This window comes from Pimephales promelas, chromosome 9 (assembly GCF_988280905.1).
Source record: "Pimephales promelas chromosome 9, fPimPro1.hap1.1, whole genome shotgun sequence".
In the NCBI taxonomy this organism is placed as follows: domain Eukaryota; kingdom Metazoa; phylum Chordata; class Actinopteri; order Cypriniformes; family Leuciscidae; genus Pimephales; species Pimephales promelas.
In genome coordinates, this window is record NC_142777.1 from 36769629 (window position 1) to 36788350 (window position 18722).

General features: G+C 36.5%; 1 protein-coding gene across 2 annotated transcripts in view; it reads right to left on the reverse strand.

The window, feature by feature from the left end:
• The window catches only part of diaph1 (diaphanous related formin 1), a 126222-nt gene extending 109210 nt beyond the window's left edge, over nt 1-17012 (reverse strand). For both annotated transcript variants that reach the window (XM_089135103.1, XM_089135102.1), the window contains exon 1: nt 16417-17012. In XM_089135103.1, the coding sequence (XP_088991229.1) occupies nt 16417-16518 (102 nt within the window). In that variant the 5' untranslated portion in view covers nt 16519-17012. The remainder of the gene's footprint in view (nt 1-16416) is intronic.
• Between the last annotated feature and the right edge of the window lie 1710 nt (nt 17013-18722).

Genomic DNA, 18722 nt, shown 5'->3' on the forward strand with positions numbered 1-18722 from the left:
TCTGACAGACACATTCAGAATAACTGTACAGTACATTAACAGTGTGTGTGTGTGTGTGAGACTACATGTCAACAGGAAGTCCTTTAAGCTAAGCTCGCCTGCTTCCTCCGAGTGCGCTCTGCTCGCGGTGGTAACATGCTTTCAGTGATAACGCTTGGCTGGATGCAGAGGAACAGTTACACGCATGAATAAGCTCCTGTTACACACACACACACACACACACACACAATGGACTGACCCTCACAGAGTAACAGGACCTCACTGAAGACCTTTCATTCAGACAATAACACAAACAGTTTCTCCACAACTAAACAAACACTTCCTATCAACACCACGATACCCAGCAACCCTGTTTAAGGGCGGTTAACGAGGTTACCAGGACAACAGACGCTGTGGATACAACAACCATTGCTAAGGCTAAAATGCTAAAAGCTTTTATTGAAGTTAAAAGGCTAAAATGCTAGCGGTTTTTAATCAAAATCAGTCGAGTATTTGAAATAACTTTAATATATATAGTTGATATATATATATATATATATATATATATATATATTATTAGTAGTAAGGTTTTGTGTTTGTCATTTTTAATACATCTAATTTTTTTATTCATTTTATTTCAGTTTTAGTTATTTTAGAACAATAAGTTAAACTAGTTTAAGTTTATTAACATTCTTTTAATTTAACGTTTATTTGAAATAACAAACTTTTTTACTTTTTACTTAATAGTTAAATATAATAATAACCATAGTTCAAAGGGATCATGAACATCTTTAGAGGATAGCAATAAAACATGAGGACATGAGTTTGATCGTGTTGATAAGGATAAACTGAGAGAAAATTCCCTCCGCTGACAGTGACAGAAACAGGAAGTGATGTCAGAGGCGAATAATTCAATAACGACCACATAATGACCAACCATTATCCAAAAGGGAGAGAAAGAGCTCATGTCGTGAAAACAAAGGGACTTTTATAAATCAGCATTCACATTTTCTGCAGAAAATGCAAAAGTTTCTCACAATATTGACCCTGGGCGTTCTCTGAGCTTCTGCAAAAGCAAACAGACGTGTGTGTGTGTGTGTGTGTGTGTGTGTGTGTGTGCGCTTATTTGAATGACGGTTTGGTGTAGAAATATTATACTTCAATACATCAATGGTCCCACAAAGTCACACACACACTGTGTTTGTTCACCTCACACTGAGAAGTGTTGTTACTCATGCTCACACCAGACTTGAGCAGTGCCAGTACTATTAAATTGACTTATCAATTACCATCACAGTATCTCAGCTAGTTTAAATAATATATTTTTCCAGTAAAAACCAATACAATGCTTTTATGTTAAATAGGAGAGCATATAAATAATCTGAGGCAAAAATGTTTAAGTCATTAACAGTCACAAAACAGTCATTTTGTTCATTTTTGCAGAGAAGTATTGTGTTAATTCAAGCATTTTCAATTCAAACTTCACAATGAACTAAAACGCATCACTTTGTTAAAGGTGAGTTTTGTTAAAGGTATTTTTGGCTCACGCAAAAATAAAAATAGTCATCAAATTTTCATATCACGATAATTGTCGAAGCTTTTATCGTACAGTTTAATGACATGGTTCGTCCTCTTAATGACACGTTTAAAAACTGTTTTCATATAACAACACAAGAAACTGAAGTTGCACCGCCTGTTTAAAAGTGTAGGTTGAACTGCAGATTTACTAGTTTCGATCTACTGTTAAACTGCAGATTGAAACTAGTTTTACCAGCACTAACACACACACACACACACACACACTTAATATTCCGCCTGTGTTTGCAAGCCTGAGTGCATCTGACATCCATCCAGACAGAGAATCTACTGGGTTAAAACTCACAAAGAAAGCCATTCAAACAGTCTGTGTGTGTGTGTGTGTGTGTGTGTGTGTGTGTGTGTGTGTGTGTGTGTGTGTATGGCACAAACGTCGTCACACTCGGCTCCATTAATGAGAGTTTGATTAACATTCAGTGAGTCAAGCACAAATAAAACTTCTCAGACACACCAAACATCAAAACAAGTTTTTGGGATTAAATCACAAACGTTCACACACTCCACCTAATACACCTGTGTGTGTGTGTGTGTGTGTGTGTGTCAGTGTGTGAGAGAGACAGAGATTAGACAGATTAATCTGTCTGTTAATGAGAGACTGCAGGTCAAAGGGAGTTTCACTGTCGTCACAGTCACTGAGATGTGTCAATCTTTTAAATATTATAGCGATGCAGAAATGTTTATAATACACTCTAAAAATGCTGGGTTATTTTAACCCAAATTTGGGTCAAATATGGACAAACCCAAATGTTGGGTTAAAAAATGTGATTAAAAAAAATATACAGTTGAAAGTTGGGTTAAAATTTAAAATTACATTTTTAATCCAACATTTGGGTTTGTCCATATTTGACCCAAATTTGGGTTAAAATAACCCAGCATTGTTTAGAGTGGGTGACTAGAACACAAAACCAGTCACACGGGGTCAATTTTTTTTAAAATTGAGATTTAAACACCACATGAAAGCTGAATAAATAAGCTTTCCATTGATGTAGTTTGTTAGGATAGGACAATATTCAGCCGAGAGACAATATATCTAATATATCAATTATATCTAAAATCTGAGGGTAAAAAAAAAAAAAAATCAAAACATTGAGAAAAATCACCTTTAAAGTTGTTCATTTGTGTTCGTGATTGTGCTGCATTCACTCCCACAAATAAATTTCCAAGCATAAATATAAAACACATTTATTTTAATGACCCATCATTTTGACCCGTGCAATGTATTGTTGGCTATTGCCACAAATAAACCCGTGCGACTTGTGACCGGTTTTGTGATCCAGAGTCACATAAGATAATGAAAAGTACAGATTTTTTTTTTATTATTATTTAAAAGGAGGGTGTGCCATAATTCAATAATTATGGGGTCAATATTGTAGGCTCGTAAACCCTCACTGAAGACTAATGTTGAGATAAAAAAATAAATGACAGCACGACACTTTGCCACTTCACTGCGGTTTGACGGTACTTCACGTGTGACATTATAAACAGGAGACATTTCATTGATAAACTGCGTGACTGACTAACCACACACACACACACACACGTATCTGTGCACCTGCGTCTGCACCTCAGAATCTAATCCAGTGACTCACAACCTATTTAAAAACTATCTCAGTCCTCTCTCACACACACACACACAACTTTGGCTGACTGACTTAATCCATTCAGCTTGAACAAAGCACATTCCACTGACCACACACACACACACACTATAGTGAGCTCATCTCATAGACTTCCATTGTTTTTCTATCAGGTTAATATTTTTTAATCTCCTAATCCAGTCCATAAATCAATCCTCACAGAAACCTCTGCACATCACTCGATTCATACAATCATCATCTGACTGATTCTCCACAGGGGTCCAGTGAACACTAGAGTCTCAGCAAACCTCACCGAGGACTCCAAATCAACTATAAATATATTAAAATAAGACAAAACAACTAAAAATTATCTTGATCCCATATTAAGCAGGGATTCAAACGTGATTTATAGGCTTTATAGGTTTAGCTTTATATGTTCAGCTCAGAGACACTGGTCACGCATAACTGACCATCATCACACTCCTTACACAGACATTTGATTCATATCTGAACCAAACCTGACAACCTTGAACAGTCACATGGAGTTAACATTCACAATGAGGTGGAGTTCAGATCCCTGTACACTGATAGACGGTCATAATATTTGCCTTTAACAGAGCCTGAATTTCATTGCAGGAAGACAAAAAGGATAAAGCCCCCCACAAGTTAAAAATCCCCCCAAAAGTGGGAATTTCCCCCATTTTCCCAAGCAAAATTCAGGCCATCTGCACAGATGGTCATCATAACCACAGTAATAGTGGATTACATCATTTCAGTTTATATGCAAAACATCTGTCAGTGGAACAGCCTGTGATTGGCTGAAGCAGTTTCTCATTATCCAATCACAACGTCTGGAACTCAATGAGCACAGGGTTTTATAGATCTACATTTGTTTAAATCAACAAATCCTGATCACATTTATCCCACAACCTGACAGTAAAACACAGAGTAAGAGCAAGAGTGTAAACCCTGACTTCCTGCCGTTACAACCGAAACAACATTTCTAAGAAAACACACGATCACACACACACACACACACACGCGACTGAGTCAGCAGGCGCTCGGACTGTCAGCAAGCTGAACAAACAGACGCATTCAACTGATCAAAACTAACAGTATATATTATTTATGATGTTAAAATTCAATTACAAATAAATGCCTTTCTTTTGACCTTTCAAGTATCACATTTTCCACCAAAATTCAGCAGCACAATGGTTTTCAACACTGATAATAATCAGAAACGTTTTGAAAGATCACGTGACACTAACATATTTCACAATATTACAGTTTTTACTGTATGTTTGATTGAATAAATGAATAGCAGAAGATATTCTTTCATAAACACACTTATATAAGAGGTATCTTCACTATACTTTTAAAATTGCTGGGTTGTTTTAACCCAACTTTGAGTCAAATATGGACAAACCCAGCCATTGGGTTAATACGATTTTTAACCCAACGTTTAGTTTTGTCCATGTTTGACCCAAAGTCAGCATTTTTAGAGTGTATAGATGGGAAATGTACAGCTGCCAACACTGAAAGATCATCATTAAAGAATCAACCAAAACACAATAACTGTTCTGTGATGACCTCGAGGTCAATTCCAGCACAAATATTATAAAATATTTATACTATTACAACATTAGCTACTTTCAGTTCATTTCTTTCCTTCCGTTTCCCATAGCGAAGAATCTTATGAGTCACCTCAGCTGCACTTCCTGTCAAATAACTAAATATGAGAATTGAGCAATGTCTTGTCTTAAAGGGATAGTTCACTTTGAAATTAATTTTTGGTATGTTTTATCTTACCTCAAGGGCATCCAAGATGTAGGTGTCTTTGTTTCCGCAGTAGTTTCAATTTTGATATTTTTAGATAAGATAAGATAAGATAAGATAGTACTTTATTATCCGTGTACACGGAAATTTGTCTTGCAATACAAGCTCCAACAACTATAACACACACAAACTAAAAACAAAAACATACAGTCATCAATAAAAAGTATACAAAGGTAGTTAAATAATATTATGGGTACTCCGCCCTGCAAGAGTGTTCTTCAATAGCTATAAATATATACACATATTAAAATACAAGTGGGGGGAAAACTATCACTTCTTTCCCTTCATGCGTTGATTCAGCATCGATATTGACAGAGGAACAAATGAGTGTTTGTATTTGTTCTTCCTGAACTCTGGGACCCTATAGCGTCTCCCAGAGGGCAGGAGTTGATGCTCCTGATTCAGCACATGGGAATAATCTTGGGTGATCTTATGAGCCAATCGTACAGTATAGTGTTGTCACTGTACCAAAATTTCAGTATTCGGTACCAATACCAGTAAAAATTCACGGTTCTCGGTACCAATTTCGGTACCAAAGCTTAGTTTAAATTTACATATATTTAAGTGTTTATCACGGTTACAAGTATGGAAACTGTACATTTGTATTATAAACACTTTAGAAAAAAATTAGATAAAATGACCTAAAATAAACAATAACACATTTTTAAAGTTGTTTGTAAAGTTCTAATCCATTAACATTTATTTAATGCACAATGAATGAAGTGAACAAACATGAACAATCAAGTGTTTCTATTAAATAACATTTACAAACATTAATTAATGTTGTAAAAATATATTGTTCACTCAATGTGTTGATGTGATTGTGAAGTAGCTAATGTTGATAAATGGTATCTTATTGTAGCATTACCAAACTATAGGCTACAGGAGAAAAAACATGTTTTATTTGATTTGACTGTACTTTTATTTAATCTAAAACTGCATTCATATTTAATTTTGAAAAGGCTTTTTAAACCTGCTGAGTTATAAAGGCAAGAATACGCCTAGAACTGGCACTGACATTAAATGACATAAGGATGCGTCGATACTAATACCAGTACTCTGGTGTCGGTTGGATACTACTGTGCTCATGTACTCGTAAAACTACCCCGAAAGCACTTTAGAGGCCGTTCACATATCGCGCGTGTTTTTTTTTTTTATTATTATATTTTTGCGCGTGCTTATTCTTTCCAAAGCGCTTGCTCTCACGCGGCATCTGAGTTTTTATTATGAGCGCGCTTGCCTCGCGCCTATATTTGAAATTGCGAATTTGCATGTAATCGGCCTCTTATGGCAACGTGACATTAGCCTAATCCAAAATATTTCCATATGTGGCTCTTTCCTCCTTTCGTGTCAACAAGTGGATTCAGAGAGAGAGAGCCATATCAGCGTTAAGAAGAGGACGCAACTGTGCACCTTTCAGACAGCGCGTCTAGAACTGGATTAACCTGGTATTCGGTACCTAGAAAAGCTGGTACCGTAAAAAATTTTTTTTTTAGTACCGACTTGGTACCGAAGTACCGAGTTTTTTGACAACACTAGTACAGTATGTACTTCATTACTTTCAATAAACGCCTTCTCAACTGACTGTCCCACCAATTTTGAACAAATTCCCAGGAGCCGAAAAGACGAAGAGAAGTCCAAATTAAACGTGATTTAATGATTCGTAAACGCAAGTACACATTGATGGCCTAAGACACGAAATGAACGGTTTGTGTGAGAAAACGAACAGTATTTATATCGTTTTTACCTCTTGTAATCACAGCCACGTCCAAGTGATCTGAGGGTCTGCGCAAGTGCTGGAAGTGATCTGTCGCGAGGTTGCGAAAAAAAACAACAAATCAATCATCTTCCATTGCGATTTCCTGTAAATCTAAATCTATGTTTAGATCTTCGCAGTGAATGTAACACTTCCGAAATCTCTGTGTAAACAATGAGTGACGTACACAAGCAAGAGAGAGAGATCACTTCCGGCGCTTGCGCAGACCGAAGCGGAAACAAAGACACCTACATCTTGGATGCCCTTGAGGTAAGATAAAACATTTCAAACATTATTTTCAAAGTGAACTATCCCTTTAACAAAGCAAATGGCTAAGAAAAGTTCTCTTTTCATAGTAAAGGGCCCAAAAACACACGCTTCTGTGAAACACACTGTTGTTTTATGAGGAGGCGTTTCCCGGACAGCATCTGAATTACATCATGGGGCGTCTGAGAATGTAATCTGATTATCAAGAGGCACAAATGCTGATTCTTCTTGAAAGAATAAGTGTTATTATTCTCCCTTTCCTCTGGCATATGGGTTGAAGGCTCATTCATGTCTTCCCGGACGTCGGTCGGATAGAGAATACGAACCAGAACCAGCTCTCGGATCAACTTTAAGAAAACGTCTTTCCTCCGTCATCCGGACAGACGGGATTTAGCTTCTGTCAATCAGTGTGACGGACGAGTTTATCAAACTGGTTTGTGATTGTGATCAAAAGTGTAGGCAGTGAGTGAAGTGTTAATCGAGTCTGTGTGAGAGTCTCTTAAAGCCGGGTTCACACAGTGCGATTTTGGCCATCTGAGTTCTGAGATGAATTTTGATATTGTGTTTTATTGTATTATTGCACGTAAATACTGATATATATACACTACCCGTCAAAAGTTTTAGATCAGAAAGATTTTTTATGTTTTTAAATGAAGTCTCTTCTGCTCACCAAGGCTGCTTTATTTGATGAAAAAATGACAAACAGTAATATTGTGAAATATTATGACAATTTAAAATGACTGTTTTGTATTTTAATATATTTTTATTTTTAATAGAATTTTCAACATCATTACTGTTGCTGATTACACATCAGTTTTCAGTGTCACACGATCCTTCAGAAATCATTCTAATATGCTGATTTTATGCTCAAAAAACATAAATTATTATTTTCAATGTTAAAAACAGTCGTGTAACATTTTCCCCCCAAAATTCTCTGATGAATAGAAAAAAGATCAAAAGATCAGCATTTATTTCAAATATAATCTTTTCTAACATTATAAATGTCTTTATTGTAACTTTTGATCAATTTAACTCATCCTTGATGAATCAAAGTATTTTCTAATTTCTTTCCCCCAAAAATAAAAAATAAATTCTTACTGACCCCAAACTTTTGAATGGTAGTGATTAATGTTACAAAAGCTTTCCATTTCAGATCAATTCTGTTCTTTTGAACTTTCTATTCATCAAAGAATCCTGAAATCAAAATGTAAAAAACTGTTTTCAACATGGATAATAATCATACATTTTTCTTGAGCGTCATATTTCTGTAGGATCATGTGACACTGAAGACTGGAGTAATGGTGCTGTAAATTCAGCTTTGATCACAGGAAAAAATTACACTTCACTATATATTCACATAGAAAAACGCAGTTTTAAATTTTAATAATATTTCACAATATTACTATTTTTTTGTATTTTTTATCAAATAATTGCAGCCTTGGTGAGCAGAAGAGACTTCTTTTAAAAACACAAAAAAATCTTACCGAACTAAAACTTTTGACCAGTAGAGTGTGTGTATGTATATATATATATATATATATATATATATATATATATATATTATATATATAAATATAAATATTTTATATATGAATAACACCTTTTCTTAAATATATACATGCATGAGTGTATTTATATATACAAAATAATTATACACAGCACACACGCATATATTATGTAAACACAAACTTTTATTTTGGATGCGATTAATCATAATTAATCTTTGCACAGCCCTAATTCTGATACATATGGAAATAAATGTAAAGACAGACGGACAGATTTAGCAGTAGATCTGAATTCTGGCGTTGTTTGTGAGAATGAATCATCACGAGAGCTGATGGTGTGAGTCCTGTCATGTCTGACAGCAGTGTGCAGCAGTGCATGAGTGTGTGATGCAGTTTTCCACCTGACCTTTCAAATGCACACGGCATGAGACGGCTCTAAAACACCAACGTTAGCACCTTTGTGCTGATCATCTGACTGTCCGGAGGGGGCAAACTCAGCTACACCTGCCCAACACAACACACTGACCTGCGGGACACCTGCCCAACACACTGACCTGAGGGACACAAACACACCCCACACCAGAGACTGATGCTGTCATGCAGATGCATATCTGTGTTTTCAGACAAACAAACCATGAGCTCCATCAAGATGAGCAGCATTACAGAGGACATCCGTCAGTGAAGAGAAAGAACAGACGCATTAGTGCATTACATCCTTTACAGTGGCAAAAAATGCATAAATGCAATATACATAAACTCAATACTTTTATACTTTCAGATTTACATTCATATTTGAATCGTGATCCTATCTTCCACCAAATTCACACTTTTCCAAAAAAATTATTTTCTAACTGTTTGTTAATTAAAGGAGTAGTTCACTTTTTTTTAAAAAAAACTTTTGCTGATAATTTACTCACCCCCATATCATCCAAGATGTCCATGTCTTTCTTTCTTCAGTCGAAAAGAAATGAAGGTTTTTGATGAAAACATTCCAGGATTTTCTCCATATAATGGACTTCAATGGGGACCAAACAGTTCAAGGTCCAAATGAGAGTTTCAGTGCAGCTTCAAAGCGCTTTAAACGACACTAGACGATGAATAAAGGTCTTATCTAGCGAAACCATCGGTCATTTAAAAAATAAATAAAAATCAAAAAAAGATTTGTTCATTTTCATGAACGAGTTCGAACAGGAACGCGCATCACAGAACAGAGCAAGGCGAGCATTTGTGCTTATAAAACTTTAACTTTTTTATTGATTTTTTATATGAGCGATCGTTTCGCTAGATAAGACCCTTATTCATCGTCTGTAAAGCCCTTTGAAGCTGCACTGAAACTCCCATTTGGACCTTGAACCGTTTGGACCCCATTGAAGTCCATTATATGGAGAAAAATCCTGGAATGTTTTCATCAAAAACCTTCATTTATTTTTTTTTTATTTTTAAAAGTGAACAACTCCTTTAAGAAGTCTCTTCTGCTCACCGAGGCAAAATTGTCATATTGTGAAATATTGTTGCAATTTAAAATAACTTATCTATGTGAATGTGAATATATTGTCTTCAGTGTCACATGATTCTTCAGAAATCATTATAATATGATGATTTGCTGCTCAATAAATATTTATGATTATATATGAATGTTGACAACAGTGTGCCGCTTCATATTTTTGTAGAAATTAAGTACAAAAGAACAGCATTTATGTAAAATAGAATCTTTTGTAACATTTTAAACGTCCGTCACTTTTTCGACCAATTTTGATGCATCCTTGAATAAAAGTATTCATGAAAGGGCCTTCGTCTTTGACGGCGTTGAGCTATTTTTAGTATTGTGATCTGATGAGCGAGTGTAACACCAAACATGTCCTGTTGAGCAAACACAGCCATTGCCTACATTCGCACTTTTGGTGCTTTAGACATTAGACACACCTCACTGAGTGCTTATGATCTCTGGGATGATCTGTAAGCATAACAAGCAGGCCACAGCAGGGGGAGAGGAAATGACATCATCAAACAGAGACACGGTGTGTCTCTCAGCGGGGGACAGATGTAAGCGGACATTCAGCCACTGATCCCATCACTCCCTCACAGTGATGATGACTTCTGTCACAACGAAAAACACGACCTTATACGCTCATTATGGAAAAACACCAGCGGCAGGTGTGTGTGTGTTTGACATCCTCGCTGAAGGGAGTGTATGATGGCAGATCTGAGACAAGGACACTCTGCTGGACCCGAAGCGCACAACTGTTGAACACACTCTCATATGAACCCTCTGTGCCGGCGTCTGACCGTGACCCCGCTGTGATGGAAATGGAAGTTCTGGACTTTAAGACCTCGATCAGAAGCAAACACACGAGAGCTAAATGAACAAACAGTGCAAACCTTTAAATCATAAACTCTACACACAACACAACACCTCCAGTTACACAAACTCAGCTTTCAGAAAAACATTTATTTACGCACATTAACATTTTATATGTATTTTAATCATTTAATCATTTAATTTAATAACCAAAAAGCATGTATAATGAATGGATCCAACACAGATTTTAAGATTTTACACTGCAGGTCTCGATGCCCAATTCCGATTTGACTACAACCGATTTTTTGTACGACCCATTTACATGTCCGATATCTGCATTTAAACTAGGGCTGGGTAATAAATATCGATTTCTCGATATTAATCGATTCTCATTTTTATGAACCGATATCGATTCTTAAAGCTCAAGAATCGATTAGTCATCCTGTTTCATTTGAATGAATGGATCATTGTATCGCGGCTGCGCGCATTCAAAAAAATCGCAATAATCTTTGTCCTTTGTTACTGTTGATATGAAACAAAGTCTCGATTTTCAAATTACGTCCATTTTCTTTAGAAATTCAAAAACATAAATAGCGTTTTGGCGCTGTGGCGTGAGATCGCTCTGGAGAAGCAGCAGCGCTGATCTCTCTTCCGGCTTAATAATACCAGTCACAGCGCCAAATAAACATGAATGAGCATCTGAAAGTGTGTTAAAGATAGAGTACAACTTATCCAAATCCGTATCATGTCACATTGATTCGCTCAATCAGCGTTTCAACCGTGGAAAGACGTCAGTTAAACAGCTTGTAATCAATGTATAGTCATATTTACCTCAGAAAACCCACATAAACTCGTTAGTCAAATAGAAAAAATAACTCTAGAGAGGAGCATTTTGCTAAATATATACACTATATTACATATGCATTATAATCTTAATGTTCTTTAATATTTAATGCATATTTTAATAAATCTGGCAAGTTTTTATGACAGCCACCATTTAAATGTTTATATTTCATATAATCTTCTTATTATAAAAATAAATAAAAGTGTAATTTAAGTGATTCATTCATTATTACCTTCCTATTATAGGCTAATGAAGCCTAGTAGGCTACATAGTCTCCGTTTACATCTTAACTAATGATGATAGTTTACATCATTAGTTAAGAGATTTGATTCCCTTGAGAAAAATTGCCATTTATTGTAACTGATATCCAAAATAATCGATATTGAATCGAATCGTAATCGAATCGAATTGAATGCTTGTGAATCGAAATCGAATCGAATTGTGAAATTTGTCTCAATACCCAGCCCTAATTTAAACTATACATTTGCCAGAACGTACTGACTAGGAAAAGCTTATGCCAAAAAGGAAGTAAAAACGGCGTGATTTGCAATGGATTCAGACGAAATAATACAAGCTTTTGCTTTCCGCACCATGTTTAAAGGTCATCAAAACATGAGAAAAAGACTGGATGTAAAAAATCAGGATGCAATTAAACTGAAAAAGTGAATGAAAGTAAGTAAAAAGTGCAGAAAAGGCATTTATATTGTTATAAAACATTCAAATAAATTCTGTTCTTTTGAACATCCCATTCATCAAAGAATCCTGAAAATTGCATCAAGGTTTCCACAAAAGTTAGTTAATTAGTTAGTTTGTTTTATTTAAACATCAAGTTGGCTTATCATTTATTTGGCTTTATTTTCTTACTCACGGCATGATTTAGTCCAGTTTACCAATACTAGAGCCCGACCGATAAAGGATTTTGAAGGCCGATATCGATACAAATATTTGTTGGTTTTAAAATCCGATATATCGGCCGATATTTTTTTTTATTTCAGAAACGCGCAACAAAACATTAACAGATTTCCCTAACATTAGTTATTTGTGGTTATTTTTGAGTTTTAACTAAAATAATATAATAATGCATTTAAAAAAAAAAACTTGTTTCTTTTATTGACACAACAAAACAGACGGATGATAGTGGCATTAGCTAGCTTTGTGGTTAGCTAGTCTATGATGAGCCATAATTAAGCAATGGATAACGTCATAATTGCAAAACATAAATTTTCAATATAACAGGCCGAGGAGAGATGATCCGTCTCATTGCTATAACTGTCACGCGCTATTAAGACAGTCAGTCAACTACACTGTAAACGTAACGTAACTATTACTAGCTAATTCCGCTTTACTATCGGCTTATTTAACAGCACCAAAACTGGACACGATAGTCACAAATTTTGTCATGCTAATTTAAGTTAAAAGAACTGATGCGGATGTTCTTTTAATTGTTATTCAAGCAATGTATGTCCCGTGACCAACTCAACGAGTGTTGCCGACAGGGACGGTGTAGAGTGCCCTCTGGTGGACAAACCATACAACTCCAGCACTCATGACATGGTTCAAGCGTGTTTCGTCCGTTTTTATTTTATTTTTGAAATATTCATTTATCGGCCATTATAACTGCCGATACCGATAGTTTGGAAAATGCCTGATATATCGGTCTGGCTCGAACCGATACTTTGCCTTTTATATTATGAGAGCACTTTTTTGCAGCCTGGGCATTGAAAAGAGTCATGTGATCGTGGTTGCTGACATCATTCGCCACTGTCGCTTTAAGACTCGCATCGACAGGGTAATATACAATAATCTGTCTGATTACATGGCAAATGCAAATGCACATATCAGATTCATTTCCACATATGAATGAGGCCTGAAACCGGTCTGAGAACATAGGATTCGATGTGCTTTCAGTTTATGGATCATATCTGATATGTGCCAAATGGGAGGGATTGGGTCACTTGTCTTGAACAATGTAATGTGTCTCCAGTATACTATGTTTACTACTGAATCTATCAAAGATAAAAGTTGGGAACATAATAACAGACCTGTTCCCATATACACCAAATGTGTGCATGAAGATGAGAAACACTTTTCTCAGGATAACAAGATTTAGGCTGACATATTTACGTGTAAACCAAGTAAGCTTCGGTGGATCCGACACGTCACATGATGTGTCCCATGCTAAAGAAGTACCAATAAACGAGACGAGCCATGTGGGAACGATTAAGAAAACAGCCGTCCATTACTAAACTAGAAAACTGGAATAATTCAACTCAAACACACATGCTAGAGCTGCCATTACAATAAAGCCACCAGCGCCATCTCGTACAGCTTGAATGAGAACTCATATTATGTATAATGGTAATGGTTAACTAACTATGGTATCTAGGTAGTAATTATTGTTTCCATGGCCATGGTAAATGCTAATAAGCGTTCTGCTTCAGCAGCACGTGGTTTACGGTTGCACCCCATCAGTGTCTAGTTTCACTATAACACACCAGGTGTGTTTGGGAGTCTATTGAAAGAAACCCTGTCTGATGATGAATATCAGATTGCCTTCAGAACGAGGAGGGCTTGTGTGTATTATTCTGCATTAATATCTCAATACATTTGTGCAACCATAACACTGCTTCACGTACGGCTTCCCACAATACAACACACTCTACTTGACCGTGATAAAGCTGTCTGATTGATGAACACTAGAATTAGTTTCCTCATGTAATATAAAGAGATGCATGATTGTACTTTGACCTGCATGTATGACGTAAAAAGGATTCAGGTGTTGATTGAACTACAATATTACTACAAGGAACAACTTGCATTTGCTTATTCGTAGTTTTTGTATACATAAATGTATTTGAAGCCCATGACCACGACATAAACAGCCAAAAGTATGACATATACTATGTGCTAATCATTAAATAAAAAGTTTAAAACTTTTTGAGACTGATTTTTCAGGTGCCAGTTGCATAAACAGCCATTATGTTAAAACTGTTCACTTTTAAATAAACTTTTGCTGATAATTTACTCACCCCCATGTCATCCAAGATGTCCAAGTCTTTCTTTCTTCAGTCGAAAAGAAATGAAGGTTTTTGATGAAAACATTACAGGATTTTTCTCCTTATAATGGACTTCAATGGGGTCCAAATGAGAGTTTCAAAGGGCTTTAAACGACTCCAGACGATGAACAAGGGCCTTATCTAGTGAAACCATCGGCCATTTTAAAAATAAATAACAAAGTTTAAGTTTATAAGCACAAATGCTCACCTTGCTCTGTTCTGTGTGACTCTCCTGTTCATCAAAATGAACGAATCTTTTTCCAAGTCAATTCGTTCATTTAGTTCGTTGAATGAACCAAATGACTCGAAAAAAGATTTGTTCATTTTGAGTTCGAACAGGAGAGTCACACAGAACAGAGCAAGGCGAGCATTTGTGCTTATAAACTTAAACTTTGTTTTTTTATTTTATTTTAATGACCGACCGATCAACCGGTCTTTTGGACCTTGAACCGTTTGGACCCCATTGAAGTCCATTATATGGAGAAAATCGTGGAATGTTTTCATCGAAAACCTTCGAATAAAGAAAGAAAGACATGGACATCTTGGATGATATGGGGGTGAGTAAATAATCAACAAAAGTTTTTTTTAAAAAGTGAACTACTCCTTTAAGTACTAGTTTGACCAACTAGCAGTTAGTCAACCAGTCTTACTTATAATAACAAATTAGACCAATCTCCATTTTAATGTAACTGACTTAAAGCGGTTATGAACAGTCAAATAGAAAAACAATACAGTTTATGCAACCGGCCCCAGGTCACTAAGGTCAATTTTTTGTCAATTAATTTCATATTTGAAATCATTATTTCATAGACTTCATCTCGTGATGACTTAATGTAATAATTATGATTTACAAAAGTAAAGTGAAACTACATTACAACATACTTTCCAGTTTATACTGTGCATCATTAACATGCATTCCACTCTAAACGAGAGAGACGCTCGTGGGCGTGGCTTACGACTTCACGCGGGGGCGCGCTCGACTCCCCTCCCAGGCCAGAACCCGCAACAGAACTCTTTTATGACGTCACAGAATTCCCTCTCATTCGCGCTCATCCAGTTCCACAGCTTTCATAAAGTGTCTGTGCTATGGGGTACTATTTACCTAAAGGCAATACAATTCCTCTTACTGAATCTGTTGTGTGAAGCACATCTGCGAGTGACAGCATGCAGCACCAAAATGCTATCTTACACACTGAACAAAAACTTTTGATATGAAACAAAGTCACAAGTCGAAATTGAACGTTGTTGCAGTCAGAATGCAACAGTAAAGCACTTCACTTAAACAAACGTCTCATTTCGCAGTAAAAGCAGTGCATGTCGCGGCACACATGGTTTATATTACATGGACCTCCAAGGTAGCCAACTTCTGATGGCATTACAACAGTGCAGGTCCAAAAAAACATACTTTTCTTAATAATATATGTCAAAAGTGACAGCTCTCAGCACAGACCCCTCATCTAACTCAATATTTCTGAACAGCGCTTCTTCAAAACACTTCCTCATCAGAAGAGAAGTAACTTAGCGCTCGAGCTGCAACACCTCAAAACTCCACAAACTTAGGTTTTTATTTGCGACATGTAGCACCTCAAGGTTAACACGAATATTGAACACCTCAGAGTTTAATAAACAGCCAGATTCAAGCATTTTCAGACACACCCGGATGCTTCACATTGTAAACTCACAATAACACAAAACACTTACAAACTTCTTCTTTCCGTCTCCATCTTCGTAGTTCTTCTTGCTTTTCTTATCCTTGTCTTTCCCACTTTTGGGAGCGCCAGCTGATGCTGAGTTTGGATCCATTGTTGTGCTTAAAAAATCGCTTATATTCCTGAAAAGAGCAGCGCTGGATCCTCTCACACACACACACAGGCTGTCTCTGTGCCTCTCAGCGCTTCTTAACCCGCGGCCTGTTGCTGTCGCGCGCGCCGGCCTGTGCTCGTCCTCCGGCACAAAGGAAAAGGAGGGAAGTTTAAACCCTGAATCCCGAATCCCGGATAACTGCTTTTATTCGGACCCTCCGAGACTTAATACGCGCCCTGGTGAAAGCGCGCGGGTCTCCCGAGTCCGTACGCGTGTTTTGGCGCAAATGTGTCTCGGTCTCAAATAAACAAACTACGCGTTAAGTGTCTAAACCTATCAACCTAAGCTGTCAATCTACAGAGCTGTCATTAATAACGCCGACGGTCGATATAAAGTCCTTGTGCTTCATGGTAAACACTTCAGATTCAAAGAACAGCCATGAGCAGATCAGCTGAAGTTTTCCGCTCTCTCTCTCTCTCTCACTCTCTCTCTCTTCCTGTGTGTGTTGGGCAGGTCAGATGGGAGGAGCCATTACGCGCACATACACACCTGAGTCACATAACACACACCGGTAGACAAACACTGACGCCTGCTGACACCTCTCAGCTACACTCATGACAAACATGAAAATATGAATTCAAATTCTTTATAAATGTTATAAAATGTTCTGGTTGTTTAAAGGAAGGACTTGTTTTAAACAATAATAGCATAGTAATTTATACAACAAAAATCGAATAATGAAATATTCAATGGGTGAAACTTCCCAATTCAGCTCTGATAACATCAATATGAATAGTTATTTTGCAGAAGTCAGTTCACTGTTGTTTTATTTTCTATGTCCAGTATATTGTGTCATGTTTATTGAGAATATTGTTGGTGTGTATATTGAGTCTCCACATAATTGCCATACATTTTGTTTACCCCGCCCTACTTTTATTCAGCATGCATGTAATAAATTAGGATTAAATTAAACAGAAAAGTGAATGCAGTAAATCAAAAGTGACAGAAAAGGCATTTATATTGTTACAAAAGATTCAAATAAATTCTGTTCTTTTGAACATCCATCAAACATTCATCAAAGAATCCTGAAAAATGCATCAAGATTTCCACAAAAAAAAAAAAAATGTTTTCATTTATTTTAGATAGTTGTGAATTTATTTATTTTATTTACAAATCAAGTTGGCTTATCATTTATTTGGCTTTATTTTCTTACTCACGGCATGATTTAGTGCAGTTTACCGATACTTTGCATTTTATATTATGTGTTCTAATCAATACAACTAAAATCAATAAGTCTGAAAATTGTAAAACTGTAGTTGATTGGAGAAATCATAAACCGTGTTTTATGTGTGAGTGAAGCGCGCCCCCTGCTGGTCATAACTGTTGCGCGCCCCCTGCTGGTCATAAAAGGAGCATTCATGTTCATGTGGAGTCCCATTAGTCCCATTAAAAGGTGAAAGCAGAACGGATCGTAATGAACTCAAGCTGGTTAAGACATTAAGAGTCATTTCACTCTGTTCATCCTTCCAGTGTCATTAACTTTAATGCCAGGCTTCAGGACCACTGGAGAGAAGTTGCTGAGAGTTGACTGTTCAGCGGTGTGTGGAATTAACAGGCCTCGTATGGTCACGTGTGCCATCATTGCCATGAAGGGACACAATTGAAAGGCTCTCTTTTTTTAAAAGGGAATGCTTCACCTCTGGAAAAATGAATGTGTATTTAAAACAGGTCATTTATGTAGAAGAAATGTAAAATTATTTTTAAATTTGGAGCTTTTTGGATTGAGAAAAGCCAGAAAATGTCATTTTTGGCTTATGTGGATGAAAGACAACAACTCCCAGAATGCACTTGCTTCGCTGCCCTAGGAGGCCACGCCTACCGGTAACAGAGTGCATTCCTTAACTAAACAACAACTCTAGGCTTCTATTGCCTACTATAAACATGACTCACGTCTTGTCCCGCTCGCCACAGTAAACATAATAAATGGCGATTTCCCTTGTGGGAATTACTGAATAGGTCAAATGAACTTTCATCTATCATGAACAGTGAACACTATAAACATTAGCTTGTGTTTAAGATATCAAAACTCTCTCAACACACACTCGCTCATGTCTGGTTCACTATATGGGGACTTAGTCTATATGAGGACTTTGATGATGTTTACAATTAAAAACTGTATATTCTCTCCCCTTTACACTAACTCC